Source organism: Neovison vison, chromosome 1 (assembly GCF_020171115.1).
Source record: "Neovison vison isolate M4711 chromosome 1, ASM_NN_V1, whole genome shotgun sequence".
NCBI classification, from domain to species: domain Eukaryota; kingdom Metazoa; phylum Chordata; class Mammalia; order Carnivora; family Mustelidae; genus Neogale; species Neogale vison.
The window spans coordinates 184,374,008-184,395,196 of record NC_058091.1 but is presented as its reverse complement, the minus strand read 5'-3'; the positions used below and the strand labels follow the sequence as shown (position 1 = coordinate 184,395,196).

The window sequence follows — 21,189 nt, the reverse complement described above, 5'->3', positions numbered from 1 at the left end:
GTCACAACGCTTACACAGCATTATTTCAGTCTTTCAGTAGACACCTCAGAAAACATTAACAATGTCAAAATCCACACAACCCTAAAAATGAAAGACTGAGAATGAAAGAGAAGTCACTAAGAGCAGCAACTGATAGGGAATTTCCACAAACCATAAAGTTGATGGAGCTGGGTTGAACGGCAGCAAGGAGTACCCACATTCCATTTCTTGAAATACAGCAGCCTCGTGTCTCCAACAAAAGTTAAAAGGGAAAAAAAAATGATCTCGACTATCTAGGGTGTTTTTCAGAGCTTTAGAAAAAAGTAAAGCCAGTCCCTTACTTTGGAGGACTGACTTTGTAAGCAGCCAGGGTATTATTTCTGTGCTCCTTCCTCATCTCTCTCATCTGGCAACTTCCACATGACACAAAGGGTAGAAAACCATGCTGTGGCAATTGGTGTGTAGGAGGCAGGGAGGAGGAGGAGCCCTATAATGGGAACACTGGGGGGCATTTTCTCCTCAAAAGTAAAATATCAAAGAGTAGGAAGAATACAGGAAGGTTGCTGATGATAGTGCATGTTGAGCGCTGCAGCATTTAATAATGCTGTTATGAATGCTGTGAATACAAACCTCTTGCTTTAAAATACCGAGTTTTTAAAGATTTCTCCTAGGTCATGAGGTAAGTAAAATAGAAAATGGAGACTGTGAAAGCAAAGACTGAAGAGAATACCAATCTGAATATTTAGAGAGGATCATAGCTCTGAAAATTATTTCTTATAGGGACCAAAAGATATTTTTAGAGACTCTTAAGTGCCTTTAATAAAGCTGAATGAGAGAAAAAGACAATGAAAAGCCTCGATACCGAGATGAAAGGTAGTATGGTAAGGAAACGAGAGACTGAAAAGAGATTAAAATACAAAAATATAATTCAAATCCTTGATGAGGAAGTTAACTGCAAAAGTTGCTCGGAAGAAAGAAAACTGGCAAACTGAGACCCAGTACTAATTCCCACCAAGACAACCAGGTATGCTTGGGTGGCTCAGTGGGTTAACATCTGACTCTGGATTTCAGCTCAGGTCATGGTCTCAGGGTCAAGGGATCAAGCCCTGCCTGGGCTTCTGTCCTCATCAGGGAGTCTGTTTGAGAGTCTCTCTGTCTCCCTCTGCCCCTCCCCCCACTCAAGCGCTAAATAGATTAATAAATAAAATATTTTTTTTTTAAAGAAAGAAACAAACAACCAGAGAAACAGAATCAAGGGCGAAACCTGTAGTACTACAAAAAAGAAAAAAGAAAGAAAAAAAAAAGGAATTTTAAAGATTTTAAAGTTACGAAGAAAATGGAATTTAAATGAAGGAAAACCTTTCCAATGACAAGAAGCCAAAGATTAAAATTTAGTGCAGGCATATATGGGTTTTCCACTTTAATGTGATGTATAATCCAAGCAAGAGAGGCAGGAGCTGTGCACTGAGCATGTGAACGATGAATAATCAATGGAAGGCCTTCAGGAAACGCAGAGCCGTCACCACTCATTTGTGCACAGCTGCACATAGCAGGGCTTTTCTCAGGGTAAAGTGGAGGATTTGCCTCAACAGCTTCGTAAGCTGGCCCATGAGACAAGAGAGGATGCCTTTTATATCCTGGCTGCCAAATCACAAAGAAGTCCCTAAAAAATTCCGGATTGAAGATAAAATAGAAAAAAAGTAGACTGGTTTTGAACATCTAATCATAAGTGAGGAAATAGCATAGCAACATTTAGAGATTTAAAGTGGGAATTAGGGTGCCTGGGTGGCTCAGTGGGTTAAGCCGCTGCCTTCGGCTCAGGTCTTGATCTCAGGGTTCTGGGATCGAGTCCCACATTGGGCTCTCTGCTCAGCAGGGGGCCTGCTTCCCTCTCTCTCTCTCTGCCTGCCTCTCTGTCTGCTTGTGATCTCTGTCTGTCAAATAAACAAATAAAATCTAAAAAAAATAATAATAATAAAGTGGGAATTAGGGAGAAAAAAAACAACAAAACTGTGAGTCCAGAGGCCTATTTCCAGACAAAATGGACAAAATGTACATACACTTTTCAGGGGGAAATAAATAGTGACAAACGTTATTCTCAGCATAGAGTTGTGCATAAGCAAGAAACCACTTAATGAAATAGGGAGCCTATGTCCATACTTAGAATTTACTCAAACCAACGAAGAAATGAATAGTATTTCAAGTTTAGGAATGGGAAATCCTAGTGGTAAAAGGCTGACAGTGAGTAGGAAAAATAGGTAAAATTTAATAATTCAAAATAATTTCAGAAATATGACCCTTAAAATATTGATATTGATATATATAGATATATTGATAAAATATTGATATATATAGATATATAATTTATCCTTTAAGGAAGGGATAGAACATTTTAAATAGTGATTTGACCTTAATGTTATCAGAAACTCCAGAGTATGTTAACATACTAGGAAGTATGTTAAGGGAGGGTTAATTCAAATAAAGTAAGCTCAATCTACATTGCATGTGAGGAGGGCAGGCAGGATTTCATTCTTGATTTTGGCCATTTATGAAAAGTACTTTGAAGAATGCATTTCTCTTGCCATTGTCTGATTTTTGATACTCAGAAAAAATGGACTACCTGTGAATCTAGTCTTCAGTGTGTCTGCTAAAAGTCGCTCTGTCTCCTGCTGGCAGAGCTTCATTCTCAGAGCTCCAGGGGTAACAGAGGGCAAGAACGAAGGCCTGGCGGGTTGGACAAGCCAGGAACGCAGCTTCACCAGAGAAGGCACCGGTGGATCACGAACTGTCATCTCCATCCAGTCCTATCAGGCACTTCATCTATTTGGTTTATTGGCGGTCATGAGTCCTACCTAGTAGCAGGACCTTTCGGTCTTTGTTTTTGCTCCTTTTGCTCTTTTCTGATCATGGCAAGTTATGAGACCCTGATGTAACCCGTGTCATGCCAAAATAGTTCTTATTAAATAATTTTAAGCCAGAGAGTGGTATAATCACATTTAGGTTGTAACCCTGGCAGCAGAGTATGACAGACTATGGAAAGGAAAACTTAAGGCAAAGGGGCCCGTTAAAAAGCTCCAAGAGTCATGAGACAATAGGGACCTAAACCAAGGTTGTGACAGAGACGGTAGAGAGCAGGGGAACAGTTCTGAAATGTAGCTGTTAGGGTGTGTAATTTGGTTAACTTGAGGAGATGTGTGCCAGGTATGGAGATCGAAATTCAGTAGGTAGAAGCCTCTCTAGGAAAAAAAACAATTCAGATCTGAACTCGTAGGACAAGAGGTAATAGGAGAGACTCCGTGTATAAAAAGTGTTTTTATTACTTATCTCATTTAAATCTTTCAAAAAGCTCTCTGAAGTGGCTAGTGTAATTATTTATCTGCTAACCAGACACTGTTCATGGGGCTAAGCAACGCATTCAAAATTAGACAAGTAGCAAGAGAGAGGACTAAAACTTGGGTCCTCTGACTTGAGGTTGAATGCTTTTTTACTGTACCATAACCTAGCAAGGCATAATTACATATTTACCCTTGCTGGAGACTGAATGGTTACACTTAGCCCAGAGGATCACAGGATACATTTAAAAATCCAGTAAACAAGTCTGAAAAGTAAGGACTTACACGGCCATCTCAGCTCATGAAGGAGGAGGGCTAATGACAAAAAAGGTGTTTGAATGGTTTGGGTTAGACTGTCACTTGAACATTATAATTACTGGGGTTCAGGAGATAAGCAATGTCGGTATCCTGGATCTAGACAGAAAGTAAGGCCTTGCTGCCTATAGAAAGCAGTTAATTCCTTGCCTGATTCATTTCAATGCAAACACAAATACTATACCTCTGGAAACCACTTGCCATGTCCATATAATTTTAAACTGTCAAGCTTTTTTGGAATACATTCATGGAGCGCATTAAATCAGCTATTTTGCTTTGGGAGATATAATTTTATATGTTATACTGCTCTACTGAAATGCCATACTGCATTTCTCAGCAGTCTTCATTGGCTAATAATTCAATTATAAACACAATTCATTATTTTCATGTTAGATTAGAAAGCCTTTTGCACTGGCTTGAGCTATCTTCCCAGAGCAAATGGGGCAGTTTATAAAAGGCCAAACCACAGGGTGGAGCATTGAGAGTATGAAGCATCATATAAAATTTAACCATATTAAACGGAAATCCGCCGTACAGCAAGCTGGTTATCAGCAGCTCAGGGCAGCTAAATTCCCAGATAAAGGCTGGTGCATGACAGCTGGGAGGGGCTCATGTAGTAGTCCCTTTTTCTCTATTTCTTCACCCTGTTTTATAATTTATTGTCTTTAGTGCATTTCCTCTGCAGGGTTTTTTTTTTTTTTTCCCTGTCCCCTAGTGAGCAGAGGTTGCTCTATCTCTGTGATGCCTTCCCTGAGTCCTTTGTGGATTCTGGGCTGGCTCTTTTCAGGCTCAGCTGAAACCACTTGCTTCTATTTCTTTCTTTTTCTATGGTATAATTTTTATAAAGGGGGTTATAAGAAGCAAGGCAGAGATTTATGGGATGAATTACCTACTGATAGATAACATCAGAAATGGGCAGATGAGAACCACTCACTTACATGGGCACAAGCAATTTTTGCCAGTATTAATCAAATGTCTTCTGATCAATCAGTTGGATGGTCCTCTCTGCATTTTAAATCTCTGAACATTGATTCATCATTATGGTAACTTTACTGATATGCATGGAAAACAAAATTGTTCAGGTTACTCCTCTTAATAGTCACTTGGCATTGAATTTCAACTACTACACCAAATTTATCTTCCACCAAGTGTCACAGCTCCAAGGCTATCTGGTCCAGCAAATCCTGACAAAGTCTCAATTTACTATCAAGGTCCGATGCCTCAATATTTCTATTTCATTCTAAATACACTGTTCATTTTTTAAATTTTTTACATGTACCCAGTCTTTGGCGTATATAAGACCAACATTCAAGTTTACCCAGAAATAGAAAGCATTTCTGGTTTGATTTTGATAATTACATCACAGTTTGTTTTGTTTTTATCTGGAATAGTGACTTCTGGATAGCTATACAGATTATTCCATAAATCACTTAAATACTTTACAAGAAGAAAAATTAATTCTTTAATATTTGATATAATATCATCATTACAACAAAAAAAATGGACTAACAGAAATTAGGCAAATTGCGAACTTATAAATTAACCTTTTAATATCAATGCATTATTTTTGTTTATTAGACTCATCACTTTTTTAAAAAGAAATATTGAAACCTCTTTAAAATATAGTAAATATAAGAAAGAGACAAATTATTTGGCAGTGTTTTTTTTAAGCAATTATCTTTTCCTTTTGATTTTATTTATTTATTTATTTATTAGAGATTTTATTTATTTATTTGACAGACAGAGATCACAAGTAGGCAGAGAGGCAGGCAGGGGTGGGGGAAGAGCAGGCTCCCTCCTGAGCAGAGAGCCCGATGCGGGGCTTGATCCCAAGACCCTGGGATCATGACCTTAGCCGAAGGCAGAGACCTCAACCCACTGAGCTACCCAAGCGCCCCTTCATTTTGATTTTAAACAATCACTGTTTTTTTTTTTTAAATTTTATTACCCCTCTGTTCATTCAGCATTTCTAAACACTGCCATCCCCTCCCTCACTTGATTTCCACCACGTCTTCCCAGTAAATAAGAAGTCAGTATTTAGTGACAAGATGCCTCAAAACTGTTATCCCCTTACTTATACAGCCAGAATGATAGTGGAATAAGGTACTGAAGCATGCTATACTGGGACCCTAAAAATCTCGCTGCACTCACTAGTAACCTAATAAACGGCACCTCAGTTTCTCCATTTGCAAAGTCAGAATAGTTTGGTATGATCTCCAATGGCCCCAAATCTGTAAATACTAAGTTTGAGCACTGGGTGTGGTGAAAAAATAATGAATACTGTTTTTCTGAAAATAAATAAATTGGAAAAAAAAAAGAAAATCACTACCTTAAAGACTGTTAAATAACAAAAGTCAAGCAAGTAAATTCAACATTCTAATTGGCTTTATTAAATCAGGGGCACGTGGGTGGCTCAGTGGGTTAAAGCCTCTGCCTTGGGCTTAGGCCATGGTCTCAGGGTCCTGGGACTGAGCCCCGCATCGGGCTCTCTGCTCCGCAGGGAGCCTGCTTCCTCCTTTCTCTCTCTGTCTGCCTCTCTGCCTACTTGTGATCTCTGTCAAATAAATATCTTAAAAAAAAAAAAAAAGATTCCTGAATCAGGCAGCACCCCATCTATTGAGTAGAGAGTAGTTCCACGGAGTTAGAAGGTTTTTATAGAGGGAGGGTCATTGGGGCAAGAAAGTTGTTAACAAAAGAAAAGGATTATTCTAGGTGAGGCTGCTTTCTAGGGGGAAAAGCAAGGTGTCATCATGCAGATGATCTCATCTTTTAAGGAGGAAGGAGAGGGTCCAAGTGGTAGACTCATTGGTGTAGACTGAAAAATTTCTAGCTGACCTTTTTAAGACAAAATTTCTGGGGGAGGTTGAAACTACAATTATATTATGTATATTATACACTAGAGTTTGAAAACTTGGGGCAAGTGACATTTGGGGCCTGTGGTTGGTTGGTTGGTTGGTTGGGTGAACAAGATAATTCATTAACAAACTAAATCAATGTTGATGCGGTACAGTAAAACTGAAATTTGGTTAAAGAAATAATTCCTTGACTTTCAGAATTAGCTAATCTTAATAAGCCACTTTTACTATCTCAGTATTTCTTTAAACTTGCTTATTTGGTAACTCTTAGAGTTTTTTGAAAATAAACTTGATATGATACTCTATGTGGAAAACCCAAAAGACTCCACTCCAAAACTGCTAGAACTTGTACAGGAATTCAGTAAAGTGTCAGGATATAAGATCAATGCACAGAAATCAGTTGCATTTCTCTACACCAACAACAAGACAGAAGAAAGAGAAATTAAGGAGTCAATCCCATTTACAATTGCTCCCCAAACCATAAGATACCTAGGAATAAACCTAACCAAAGAGGCTAAGAATCTATACTCAGAAAACTATAAAGTACTCATGAAAGAAATTGAGGAAGACACAAAGAAATGGAAAAATGTTCCATGCTCCTGGATTGGAAGAATAAATATTGTGAAAATGTCTATGCTACCTAAAGCAATCTACACATTTAATGCAATTCCTATCAAAGTACCATCCATCTTTTTCAAAGAAATGGAACAAATAGTTTTAAAATTTATATGGAACCAGAAAAGACCTCGAATAGCCAAAGGGATATTGAAAAACAAAGCCAAAGTTGGTGGCATCACAATTCCGGACTTCAAGCTTTATTACAAAGCTGTCATCATCAAGACAGCATGGTACTGGCACAAAAACAGACACATAGACCAATGGAACAGAATAGAGAGCCCAGAAATAGACCCTCAACTCTATGGTCAACTAATCTTCGACAAAGCAGGAAAGAATGTCCAATGGAAAAAAGACAGCCTCTTCAATAAATGGTGTTGGGAAAATTGGACAGCCACGTGCAGAAAAATGAAATTGGACCATTTCCTTACACCACACACAAAAATAGATTCAAAATGGATTAAGGACCTCAATGTGAGAAAGGAATCCATCAAAATCCTTGAGGAGAACACAGGCAGCAACCTCTTTGACCTCAGCCGCAGCAACATCTTCCTAGGAACATCGCCAAAGGCAAGGGAAGCAAAGGCAAAAATGAACTTTTGGGATTTCATCAAAATCAAAAGCTTTTGCACAGCAAAGGAAACAGTTAACAAAACCAAAAGACAACTGACAGAATGGGAGAAGATATTTGCAAACAACATATCAGATAAAGGACTAGTGTCCAAAATCTATAAAGAACTTAACAAACTCAACACCCAAAGAACAAATAATCCAATCAAGAAATGGGCAGAGGATATGAACAGACGTTTCTGCAAAGAAGACATCCAGATGGCCAACAGACACATGAAAAAGTGCTCCATATCACTCGGCATCAGGGAAATACAAATCAAAACCACAATGAGATATCACCTCACACCAGTCAGAATGGCTAAAATCAACAAGTCAGGAAATGACAGATGCTGGCGAGGATGCGGAGAAAGGGGAACCCTCCTACACTGTTGGTGGGAATGCAAGCTGGTGCAACCACTCTGGAAAACAGCATGGAGGTTCCTCAAAATGTTGAAACTAGAACTGCCCTACGACCCAGCAATTGCACTACTGGGAATTTACCCTAAAGATACAAACGTAGTGATCCAAAGGGGCACGTGCACCCAAATGTTTATAGCAGCAATGTCCACAATAGCCAAACTATGGAAAGAACCTAGATGTCCATCAACAGATGAATGGATCAAGAAGATGTGGTATATATACACAATGGAATACTATGCAGCCATCAAAAGAAATGAAATCTTGCCATTTGCAACAACATGGATGGAACTAGAGCGTATCATGCTTAGCGAAATAAGTCAAGCGGAGAAAGACAACTATCATATGATCTCCCTGATATGAGGAAGTGGTGATGCAACATGGGGGCTTAAGTGGGTAGGAGAAGAATCCATGAAACAAGATGGGATAGGGAGGGAGACAAACCATAAGTGACTCTTAATCTCACGAAACAAACTGTGGGTTGCTGGGGGGAGGGGGGTTGGGAGAAGGGGGGTAGGGTTATGGACATTGGGGAGGGTATGTGCTTTTGGGTAAATTGGAAGGGGAGATGAACCATGAGAGACTATGGACTCTGAAAAACAATCTGAGGGGTTTGCAGTGGCGGGGGGGTGGGAGGTTGGGGTACCAGGTGGTGGGTATTATGGAGGGCACAGCTTGGGTGTGGTGAAAAAATAATGAATACTGTTTTTCTGAAAATAAATTGAAAAATAAAAAAAAAAAAGAAAATAAACTTGACAGTCATGTAATATGTATTTTTATATGTTAAAATGCAATTTCCCTTATTTTTTAAATCAAGGTAGAGTCTTTCAAGAGCTAAATTAGTTCTACCCCCTTTTGAAAACTAAATTGTATCTATGAATCCCCTACAACTTATTTTCTATGGTAAGAGTGGTTTGAAATCTCCATGGCTTTCAAAATAACCAAATTTGCACCAGTGAGAATCTCTAATTTTTGTCATATTTATCAGCTCTCTATTAATATATGCTTATTAGAATTATATTCTATTTGTATTGTAATTTTCCCATTTAAAGAAATTATCCTTAGTTTTAAAACTTAAAAGAATCACAATCTTTGTTAACTGCAATATTGAGTAGATTTCTCCCATCACAGGATAAGACAGAATAAGTTCTTGATGAAATGTCTTCTGAACTAGGCTATTTCTAGGAAATTAAGCAATCTCTAAGCCATCCTCCAGAAAACTTTATTTTATCTAGAATCCCAAAAACTTCAAATTAAACTAGGAAAACACCTTTCCTTCATAAGGAATTCTCCAGATTCTTAGAATTTATATATACAAAGGACTTTGGTGTAGCGTGGGCAGCCAGAGGCCTAAAAACAGGAACTAATTTTAAGAAAACTATATGACTATTGAATTTGCAACTTGGCTATGGCATGACAGATTTTTTATTATTATTACTATTATTCTTATTATTATTACTATAATTAGTATTATTATTACCATTAGCATTGGAAGAGGAATTAAGAATTCTGATTATCCTCAAATACTGAACAGGGATATCTCCTCTGATCGCTCTCTTCCGAAATATTCCTTTAAAATTCTTCTCCCTTCCATTGAATGTTATTTACTCATTGGTAGTAATATAAGACTTCTTTTTCCTTCTCAAATTAATATATGTACAGGAGGAAACTAACATTTATCGGTCAAGATTTATTTTTGTTACACTTTACAAGTAAGGCATAAAGAAACAGAATCTCAATGTATTTCCTCCAAGGACAATAAACTGTACCTCACTGATGTTGTTCAACAACTTAAAAAATAAGGGATGTTTTAAATGGGGGGAGGTACTTCTTATCAATAACAAATTTCATTTGATAAAGATAAATTAAGCAATACATGCATGCAATCTAGCAAAAAAATGAGAGAGAGAGAGAGAGAGAGATAGAAACAATTTACTGATGAAATGAACTAAAACAAAATATATAAATTGCCCATGCATTTGAAACTGAGATTATAAATTATTTTCATAGTCAACTAAGGTGTGATTAACATTTTAGAACAAAGGTTATTTAACATTTAAACACAAAGGTGTCTCCATGAATTACTTTGGATTTATAGAATCCCTCTTACCAGCATTTCTTTTGAAGCTGCACTTTATGAGAGATGAGATGTTCAAGCACCTTATTCAGCTGAGAACTATTCTTCTGAACACATGACCAGGCAGCAACACAGTGCCAGAGCAGGTGGTTAACTTCATATCCTCCCTGATTAAGTTGCAAATGCTCCTGGAATTAAAACATAAAAATATATCTGAAAATGAGCTATTTGACTTGAATAAACATGAAAATAAACTTAAAATATTCAAATGAAAATGCATTATTTTCTTAAACTTCATGTTACACCAAACAGAGCAACTTACTTAAGTATACTTTTGTAAATATATATATAGTGTAAGGGAAGAAAAATAATTTTCCATCTACCCTTCCAGGTTCTTGGCTGAGACTTTTGCACCCCCTGTAATAAAAGACAGATTAACAGGAGAAAATCAAGCATAAGTTTAATAACATGTATACCTCCTGTATACCTCCATGTATACCATGGGAGACACCCAGGAATACTTTTCAAAATGACCCAAGACATTATCTTATATAACTTCTCTAGCTAAAGACAAAAGGGGGGATGCACAGTTATGGATGTTAATAGGAAAAGCCTAGTAAACAAGGGTAAGGTTGTTATGCAGAATTTGTCATTGCCTTCTCCACTGAAAAGAGCTTCTAGAGATTTAGAGTCATCCTCTTAGTACAGAGGGAGACACCCAAAGGAATGGACACCTCTCTTAAAATGTAAATATCTCTTACAAAAAGGGTAACTTTTACTTAGTTTTCACAGCTTCTCCTATGTCTGTGATTTCTTAAAAAAAAAAAAGCCCAAAATAATCCTTGTGCCAAAGAGTCCTATTTTGGGGCAGCAAATTTTGATTCCCCTTGATTGTTAACCTAAACCTAATGTCTTAATTGCTTTTCACATGAGCCTTGAAGAATGGGATGTATTTTAGCTGTTCAGAGATAGCTTTTTGAGCTTCACCCTTGTTTTCAATCATCTGGGGGATGGTTGACATTATCATAAAAGAACCTCTCAACACAAATGTGCAACTTAGATAATAGGATATGAATCATAGAATAATGCTTCTAATTTTAAAGAACCTGTGTCTCAGGGACGCCTGGGTGGCTCAGTTGGTTAAGCAGCTGCCTTCGGCTCAGGTCATGATCCCGGCGTCCTGGGATCGAGTCCCACATCGGGCTCCTTGCTCGGCAGGGAGCCTGCTTCTCCCTCTGCCTCTGCCTGCCATTCTGTTTGCCTGTGCTCGCTCTCTCTCCCTCTCTCTCTGACAAATAAATAAATAAAATCTTTAAAAAAAAAAATAAAGAACCTGTGTCTCAATCTAACCCAATCTTAGTAACCATGTACAACTGTAGTATAGCACAAAATGTCCCATATTTAGATGACTTTGGCTTCCCGAGTACTTAAAGCATTAGAGGATAAGACTGCTAGTTACACTTGAATGTAAACTCTGTGTGTTTCCTAGATTTCAGAAAACTACTTGTACTTTAGAACAGATGAAGCTATTTAGTAAAGGGTTCACCACATTTCAGTTGACCTTAATCCACTATCTCCAAAAAACTATGTTGTTATTTTCATGGGACAACTGTACTCAGCAAATTCAGCTCTGCTAGTGAGCAACATACAGAGTGGAAAACTCAATCCAGTGTTCTGGCTCTGAAAGCCACAGAGCTAATTAAAGTGCACCATTTGTCAAAGTCAATGGAAACCTTGCGTCTGGATCAGCTTTAAAGGATATTAAAAGATGAAATGGGTTCTAGCACCAGGGAAAGGAAATTTCCTATTCTTAAATAGAACTAACACCCATACTGTGTGTATCCTAACATGTATATCCTACAGAATTCTTTATCTTTTCAGCAATTTTATGGCAGCACTTGGAAAACAAATTAAATGCTTGTGCTTTTACTCCAATGCTGGTATGTATACTAAAAACAAAGTATTTTGCAGTGGTCAAAATATGCTGTCACAGACCTTTTAGCATTACCGGAGAATGAGGGCTATAGGAATAAATCCTCAAATCCCCCAATGTGGCATGTCAGTAACAAAAAAAGGAGGGGGATGAATACAGATGTATTGTTTTTACTCCCATTTTCCTCTCTGATTCTTCCTGTCTTCTCCCAGTAGGTGAGAGAGATGGGTACTGAATGGGTAAGTACTCAACTGAACTGGAAAGGCTGGCTTAGACCAAGCTATACTGAAGAAATTGAGCTGAAACTGGGGAACAATGTTCAAACATGTAATCAAGCACTGAATTAGTTATCTGAACCAGAAATTTTAGCTGTACTGTGGCTACACTATCTTTCAAATTCTTTCTATTGTGTGGGAATGAGAGGAGAAAACAGAGAACAATAAATCTGATAGGCTAAAATCTGTTATAATCCCCTCACAGAATCAGAGGTATAGAGCTGAAATAGAACTTAGAAAAGATTGAAACTATGCTCTTTGTTCTTTGTGGAAAAAGGCACAGACTTAGTGACCTGTCCCACACTAAGCAGAAATTATTTTTTTTTTAATTTTTAAAAATTTATTTATTTGAGAGAGAAAGAGCTCAAGACCGAGGGACAGAGTGGGGCCGGGGTGGGCAGAAACAGAGATGGACAAGACAACTCTGTGCTGAGCACAGAGACGGACATGGGGCTCTATGACCTAAGCCAAAACCAAGAGGCAACACTTAACTAACTGAGCCACCCAGGCACCCCTAAGCAGATACATTCTTCTCATGTGTTGACATTTTGCCCCTTCCAGCTCAGGCAAAGCTGTACAGCAGGAACCTTCCTCTTCCTTGTAGCCTTTGTACAGCAAGAGTGATAAGAACATAGATTTCTTTCTTTTGCTTTTTAGACAGCATATTCTTTTTTAAAAAATATAATAATTTCAGAGGTAGAATTTAGTGATTCATCTGCTGCAAACAACACCACTCATTACTTCAAGTACCCTCCTTAATGTCCATTACACAATTACCCAATCCCTGTAGCCAGCTCCCCAAACTGAGGGTAGCAACCCTCAGTTTGTTTCCTGTAGTTAAAAGTATCTTACAGTTTGCCTCCCTCTCTGTTTTCATCTTATTTTATTTTTCCATCCGTTCCCCTCCGTTCATCTGTTTTGTTTCTTAACTTGCACATATGAGTGAAACCATATGGTATTTGTCTTTCTCTGACTTATTTCATTTAGCCTAATACCCTCTAGTTCCATCCATGTTGCTGCAAGTGCCAAGATTTCATTATTGCCGAGTAATACTTTTTTGATGGCTGAGTAATATTCCACTGTAGTTACATAAAATGAACATTAGGGCTCTTTCGATAGTTTGACTATTGTGGACATTGCTGCTTTAAACATTGGGGTTCATGTGCCCCTCTGAGTTGGTACATTTGTACCCTTTGGATAAAGACCTAGAAGTGCAATTGCTGGGTTGTAGAGTAGCTCTATTAAATTTTTTGAGGAAGCTCCATACTGTTTTCCAGAGTAGCTGCCCCAGTTGGCATTCCCACCAACAGTATAAGAGGATTCCCCTTTCTCCACATCCTTGCCAACATCTGTTGTTTCCTAAGCTGTTAATTTTAGCCATTCTGACCCATACGAGATGGTATCTCATTGTGGTTTTGATTTGTACATCCTTGATGCTAAGTGAGGTTGAGTATTTTTTTCATGTGTCTGTCGGCCATTTATGTCTTCTTCGGGAAAGTGTTTGCTGCTCTGCATTCTTTTGGAGTATATGTGAGAGAAGGAAATACATATGACCCAGAGATTAAAGTTTGTTTTTTATATCAGCCTATAATGTATGTGAACAATTATATGGCTCACTGTATATCTATTTGCATAATACATAGTTTATTACATACCAAGGAATTCCATGATTGGGACAGTTTAATGTTGATCACTAATATCCAAATTAGAAATTAAAAAACAATTTTTCACATACTAGGGATTATTTTATTTCCTCAATTCTGAACCATTTAAAAATACTTCAGTAGACTTTAATAGCATTTTAAATGTTATTACATATGAGTTATGGAAGCATCAAGTATTACAATTGCTGTCATTAATAGTCTATACTTTATGCACTTTCCTTTTAATACAAATATAATATCTTAAAATCCTCATTTATAAGTTAATCTAAATTACATTATTATTTCCAATTATACAGCTGAGATGAAATCTATAAGGAAAAAAGTATTATGACATTACTCTATTTAAAGTAGTAGTGGTGTATATTGATGTCTCACTACTAATACTATTAACTGCTGTCCAGGAAATGTGCATATGGTTTAGTGTTTCTGCTATTTGAACCTCTTGCCCTACCCACACCACCAGCTAACCTCATCTTCAACAATGTTACAGTATTGGCAAGCACAATTACTTAATCATATCAATATTATCTGACTCATTATGCATAGGATATACTCACCATATCAGAATCTATGTTCTTATGGCTTTTCTTGTTTTCCACAGGGCTAAAAATTGATCCAGAAAGGAGTTCTCTTTTGTATATAATTTCCATGGTTTTCAGAATGAATTGCACATTTGAAAAGATGTTTGGATACTTGTGGTATGAGTCTCCAGAGAAACAAAGTGCTATTGTAAGAAAAATAATTTGGGATAAATATTTCATTAGTATCTTGCATTGTATTTCATTTGTCTTTAAGTTACTAAAATATAATTAAATTCAATTCTTAGATGTTGAAACTGCTATACATTTCCCCATCTAAGATTTATATGCTATGTATGACCCCTGCTGGCATAATAGGAAACTACAAGGTAAATAATACATAAGAGTTAATATAATTCAGAACAGCAATTGCATAATGGTCAAATGTCCAATTAAGTATAGTTAGTGCACAACAATGGTTGGAAAATTCCAGGTGAGTTATAACATACTCTATTCATAATAGATACTTAGAAACTGTAATCCTACAAACAAATCATCACTGTTAACCCTATATTCTCCAGTTTTATTCATTTTCAAGATGTTATTGCTGTTGATTATTTTAAAGAATATATTTTAAGTATAGTTACAATTATGTCAACATAACACTAGGTGGTATTTAATAGAATTATCTTTATGTTGTTCTTTTTGTAAACTTTTAGACAATTTTTGAATTTCAATCTATTGACAGTTGGAAAAAATGATAATAACTACTCTTTTACTGGATGGCTACATGGTGAGGAAGCAGATGCTAATGGCCCCAGGTAAAAATCATTATGTTGCTAAGGCTCTACTTAACAGTATTTGATAAAAGGGTGAAATCTAAGGATTTTATCCTTATATGAAACAAAGTTATTGGTTTTCTTGGGATAGATCTACAATAACAAGCTAATGTGAGATCTTGAAATTTTATTCAAATTTTTCAAAATTTATTTGCCACTATCATCTGATTATTTGATGAGTCACTACGCTGAACACAGTGAGGAGTTAAAAAGAGGATTATAATGTATGAAGAATTCAAAACAAGTGATATGACAGACATAAATTCTTATTCTGCTAGTCTGTAGTCTTGTCTTGGTTTCAAACTGTCAGAATTTGTAGTAGTGTTGCAATTTACTGCTCAGTCTCCAAAACACTTCTACTATTTTCTCCTATTCCCTCCTCTATGACTTTTTCCACCAAATATTCCCTTTCTTGTATCTTGAGTCTCTTTATCTCTTATCCTACAACATACTAATCTTTTCCTCTTTTGACCTTGTTTTTTTATTTAGTCCATTAACCAAAAATGTTTATTTAAAACTTAAAAAAAAAGGTTTTTTGAAAAGACAAATTGACAAGCCTTTACTAAAATCAGAAATGAAGAGAAATGGAGCACCTGGGTGGCTCAGTGAGTTAAGCGTCTGCCTTCAGCTTTGGATCTTGATCCCAGATTTTCAGGATCCAGCCCCACATCAGGCTCTCTGCTCAGCTTAGAGCCTGCTTCTCCCTCTGCCCCCACCCTGTTCATGCTCTCTTCTACTCTCTCTCAAATAAATAAAGTCTTTTAAAAAGAGAGAGAGATGAAGGGACATGTTACATTAGAAATACAAGAGATAAAAAAAATTAAATACAAAAGACCATAAGAGACTACTATGAAAAAATTATACACCAACAAATTAGACAGCCTAGAATAAATGGATAAATTATTAGGAACATAAAACTGAAAAGACTGAATCAAGATAAAACAGAAAATATGAACAGAGTGATTATTAGTAAGGAGATTGAATCGTTAATCAAAAACCTTCCAACAAACAAAAGTCCCGAACCAGACAGATTCACTGATGAATTCTACCAAGCATTCAAAGAGAATACCATTCCTTCTCAAGCTCTTTCAAAATACAAAAGAGCTTTGAAGGAACTCTTCCAAACTCATTTTACAAGACCAACATTACCCTACCAAAATCATACTAGGATGCCACAAGAAAAGAAAATTATAGGCCAATAACCCTGATGAACATAGATTTAAAAATCCCCAATGAAATATTAGTAAACCAAATCCAGCAAAACATTAAACAGATCATACACCATGATTAAGTGGGATTTATTCCAGAGACACAGGATGATTTAAAATCCTTAAATCAGTCAATGCTATACATCACATTAAAAAAATGAAAGCTAAAAATCATATGATCATCTCAATAAATGAAGAAAAAGTGTGTGACAAAAATCAACATCAATTTATAATTAAAAGAACTCTCAACAAAGCAGGTATAGAAGGAATGTAACTCAACATAATAAAGGCTGCATATGACAAATCCACAGCTAATATATAATCAAGGGTGAAAAGCTGAAAGTTTTTCCTCCAAGATCAGGAACAAGATAAGGATGTCCATTCTCACCACTTTTATTCAACATAGTACTAGAAGTCCTAGCCAGACCAATTAGGCAAGAAAAAGAAATACAAGGCATCCAAATTAGAAACAAAGAAGTACAACTGCTTCTTTACCTTGTTTACTCATCTAAGCTATTGATCTATTTCTCTTTCCCTGTATAGCTAAGCTTTCTGTAATAGTTCACCGTCTCTGTCTTCTGCTTAAACTTTCCCGGTACTTTGTTTACCTCCAATCTGAATTTTGCTTCCACCTCTCCAGTGGGAACCCTCCCAAGATCAACAGTGATTTTCTGCTTACATAATCCCATCAACTTTCAGACTTCCTAATATTTAAGACTTCTATATCTCTTGATGATATTGATCTTCTTGAACCTCCCCTCTTGAGATTACTGTGTCATTACTCCCTTTTATTTCCCTTTACTGATGTATGGCACTCCAATTATCTACTAAATGTTTATGTTTCCCAAGCCTTTTCCTAGAATTAATTTCTCCATCCTCAATACCTCCCACCCAAGGCTTATTTCAGCTATCATAACATGGATGACCATCAAATCATCTACATCAGTATCTATGAAATAAGTGAATCCCAGTCTTTGCTTATTTCCCTAGTTCCAAATCTGTATTTCCAACTGCTCACTGTATATATATACCTGAGTGACCTTCAAATTTCAACATGTCCAATGATTCTTCAAGATTTTTTCAGTGTAGAGTACCATTATCTTGACTGTATTTGTAAAATTTATATGTATTTGTAAAATCTGTATTTGTAAAATCTATATGTAAAATTTTAGATTCCTCTGGAATTCCTCATTTTCCTTTACATACAGCCTACATCAATTGATCATCAAATTTAGTGTCTTTTTCCTCCTCAACATTTTTCAAAACTATTCTACTCTATCTCATTCCCATTTTAAAAGTTCATAATCTTTAACATCTCCTGCTCAACTAATGTCATAACTAATTGGTGCCCTGCATCCACACTCTTCTTACTCTAGTTTAGCATCTACATTGTCACTAGTATTACCTTACTAAACTTGAAATCTAGAGAGGTAGAAACTATTACAGATGAGGAAACTGAGTCATGAGCAAGGTCATGTACTTAGTTAGGTAGAAAAGTTAAAAGTAAAACCCACACAGTCTAGCCCAGAATCTGTGTTCTGCAATACTGTACTTATCACTTTTCATGAAAAATAAAATACAGCTTATGTTCTTTATAGTGATAGTGCGAGCTACTCAAACCATAACATAAAATATTTATAACTGTAGAAAATAAAAGATAGTCTACCGTACAAATATGGTTGAAGCCTAAATAAATGTTGCTTAAAACTTTCTAGGTGACCATGCAGGAAATATATAAAAAGTCGTAAGAAGACCAAATAGCCAATCTGTCAAAAGAAAAAGAAAAAGTATTTTTGTGTTGCATCAATAAACGTTTAGAAACTATATGGAAACTAAACCATTTTATTATTACATTTGCTTTTGATGAAACAATTTCAAACTCACTTGAGCTTATGTGCTTTTGAAATAACTTTAAAACATTTATATCAAGGTTGAAATACCGGTCCCAAGAAACTTTTATAAATCACCTCTACATTATATATAATGACCAATACTGAATGCTATTTTGTTCCATGTCCTACAGAACAGTATTTTTCAAATTGCAAGTCATGCCCCTTAAGTGACTCATGAAATCAATTGAGAGGGGATTTTTAAACAAAAGAAAAGAAAATATCGTAGTACACTGCACAGCTCCTTGTTTTGGTATATAAATCAGTATGTATTATGTGTATGCTGGATTGCAATGCAAAAGATATTTCTGTCTATGAGTCTCAGTCAAAACAGTTTAAAAAACATTTCTTTAGATAGTTTTGAGAAAAACTATGCTTGGGATTCCCTTATGAAAAAAATTCATTGTTAAATAAACACTACTATCTTACCTCTGGGAAGTTTCATGTGTAGCAAGTTTGTTTTACATAGAATACAAAAAATGGAATATCTGCAAAAATATATGATGTGCGAAATTTTCACAGAATATGAGAAAAAACCCACAAACTAGAGAAATAAATGGAAAACAAATTCCTAAATTGTTAAATCATAAGACTATGGAAAAAAACAAATAAAACAAAAACAAATAAAACAATATCACTATCAAGATACATGTAGTCCAAATTCTCCTAACAATGATGCAGGGTACTAACTGTCAGATCCACATGTAAAAAGTAATAATAATAAAGTAAAAAAAATGATTCTACAAGTCTCAGTGATTCAACCAAGACAATTTTTTTATAGATTTTATTCATTTATTTGACAGACAGAGATCACAAGTAGGCAGAGAGGCTGACAGAGAGGCGGGGGGAAGCAGGCTCCCCGCTGAGCAGGGGGCCCAATGTGAGGCTCAATCCCAGGACCCTGAGATCATGACCTGAGCCGAAGGCAGAAGCTTAACCCACTGAGCTACCCAAGCGCCCCCAACCAAGACAATTTAACAAATAAGTGGCATGACTGAACTTTGAGCCCAAGACTGTGCTGAACCAAAAGTCATGAACTTTCTATGATAGCAGAGATTTCCAAGTATTTTTATCACAAAATTCTATTGGTAAAATAAATTCTGAGAATGCACCATCAATATTTATAAATGTATCTATATACTATAAATATCTACCATTTATAGATTTAAATAAAAAAGAAAACATTTATAAAGCATATCCAAGGGATCTCTTCATACAGACCACTTTGATAAAATACTATGCTTCTCTAAGAGATTGAAGTTAGATGGGAAGTGGAAATTGTCATTTAAAAGAATACTGCAGTATTCTAAGTGTGAATATTAAAATAAAAATACCCCTTGTTATACACAATGGATGAAAATTAATCAAAGGGGAAATAATTTGCAAGGATTAGAGATGGATGTTGAAAGGAAAATTCATGTTCAAGAATTTCACATCATACAAAATAGAAAAATAAATGAAAAACAGATCAGTTTGCATGATCACTGATTATACCCCAATTTGGTCGTAAGTTTCACCTGATCCAGAGGCTCTCCCTCGTTGAAACTATGCTTGGGAAAATGGTTTTGTAAGCTTTCATCTATAATATTCTGAAAGCCTAAATTTTATTTTAAAATCTGCCTTTCTATACCTCTAAAATATTCTGGGACCCTCTGTGCATATTTCCTCAAGTCTCATTTGTGTACCTATTCTTTCTGTAGCTTGACAGCTTGAGCTTTGCCTCTTAAACTGGATCTCTCCTTGTCAGTTCCTCTTTCTTCACTCTCCCATCTTTCCTTCCTTTATTCCTTACTACCCTTCTTTCCTTCTCTTTCTATGACTACTTCTCTTAATTTTTCAGACTCTATTATCTAACAGTGAAATAGAAATACTGAATAATATTTATTATGTGTGAGATTTTAATGGTTGATTATGTGCTCCATGGTTTTTTACAGATGTTTGAAGAACATTCTATATTTCTATTAAAAATATATTAAACTATTGTTGCTTATATGTTATTCTCTACGCTTCAGTTAAATAGACTTTAATACTTAAGATGATTCTCCACTCAGAATAAATAATGAGGAAAGAAGGCACACAAATTGTGAAAGTAAATAATATTATCGAATCAAATATTTCTGGCTCTTCATAATGCTGAACTATATACTACTTTATCAAAAAATGGTGTATAAGAAGGTGGGTGATGCTTCCCTAGCAATAACTTCCAGTATAGCATACTTTCGGTATAGCATACCGTCAAAAAGAAAAGATCAAAAGGGAGGTTTCCAATTGACTGTTAGATATATAATAAAAAGTCTACAAAGTCAAGAAGGATAAATGAAATGGCTTCTTGTCTGAAATCAAAGGTACTTATAGAGCATGCTTATTTCCACTAGCTAATTTATATTATCTAGAACAATAAGGAGTAGACTTTAAAATTAGTAAATCTGAGACCCAAGGTAAATGTATAGCATTATGGCTGAGAGTCCACTGGGTTTCAAAACCTTCTCTGCTGAGACCTTGAATAATAACTTAGACTCTCAGGGCACCTGGGTGGCTCAGTGGGTTAAAGCCTCTGCCTTTGGCTCAGGTCATAATCCCAGGGTCCTGGGATCGAGCCCCACATCAGGCTCTCTGCTTAGCAGGGAGACTGCTTCCTCCTCTCTCTCTCTTTCGCTCTGCCTG

The 21,189-nt window shown here is 36.2% G+C and overlaps 1 protein-coding gene across 1 annotated transcript in view; it reads right to left on the bottom strand.

Moving 5' to 3' along the window:
- The window catches only part of TMEM232 (transmembrane protein 232), a 289,360-nt gene that overhangs the window by 226,805 nt on the left and 41,366 nt on the right, over positions 1-21,189 (bottom strand). The window contains exons 5-7 of the mRNA XM_044266111.1: positions 18,303-18,402; positions 14,629-14,795; positions 10,233-10,366 (exon numbers count right to left, since the gene is read on the bottom strand). Of these exons, the coding sequence (XP_044122046.1) occupies positions 10,233-10,366; positions 14,629-14,795; positions 18,303-18,402 (401 nt within the window). The remainder of the gene's footprint in view (positions 1-10,232; positions 10,367-14,628; positions 14,796-18,302; positions 18,403-21,189) is intronic.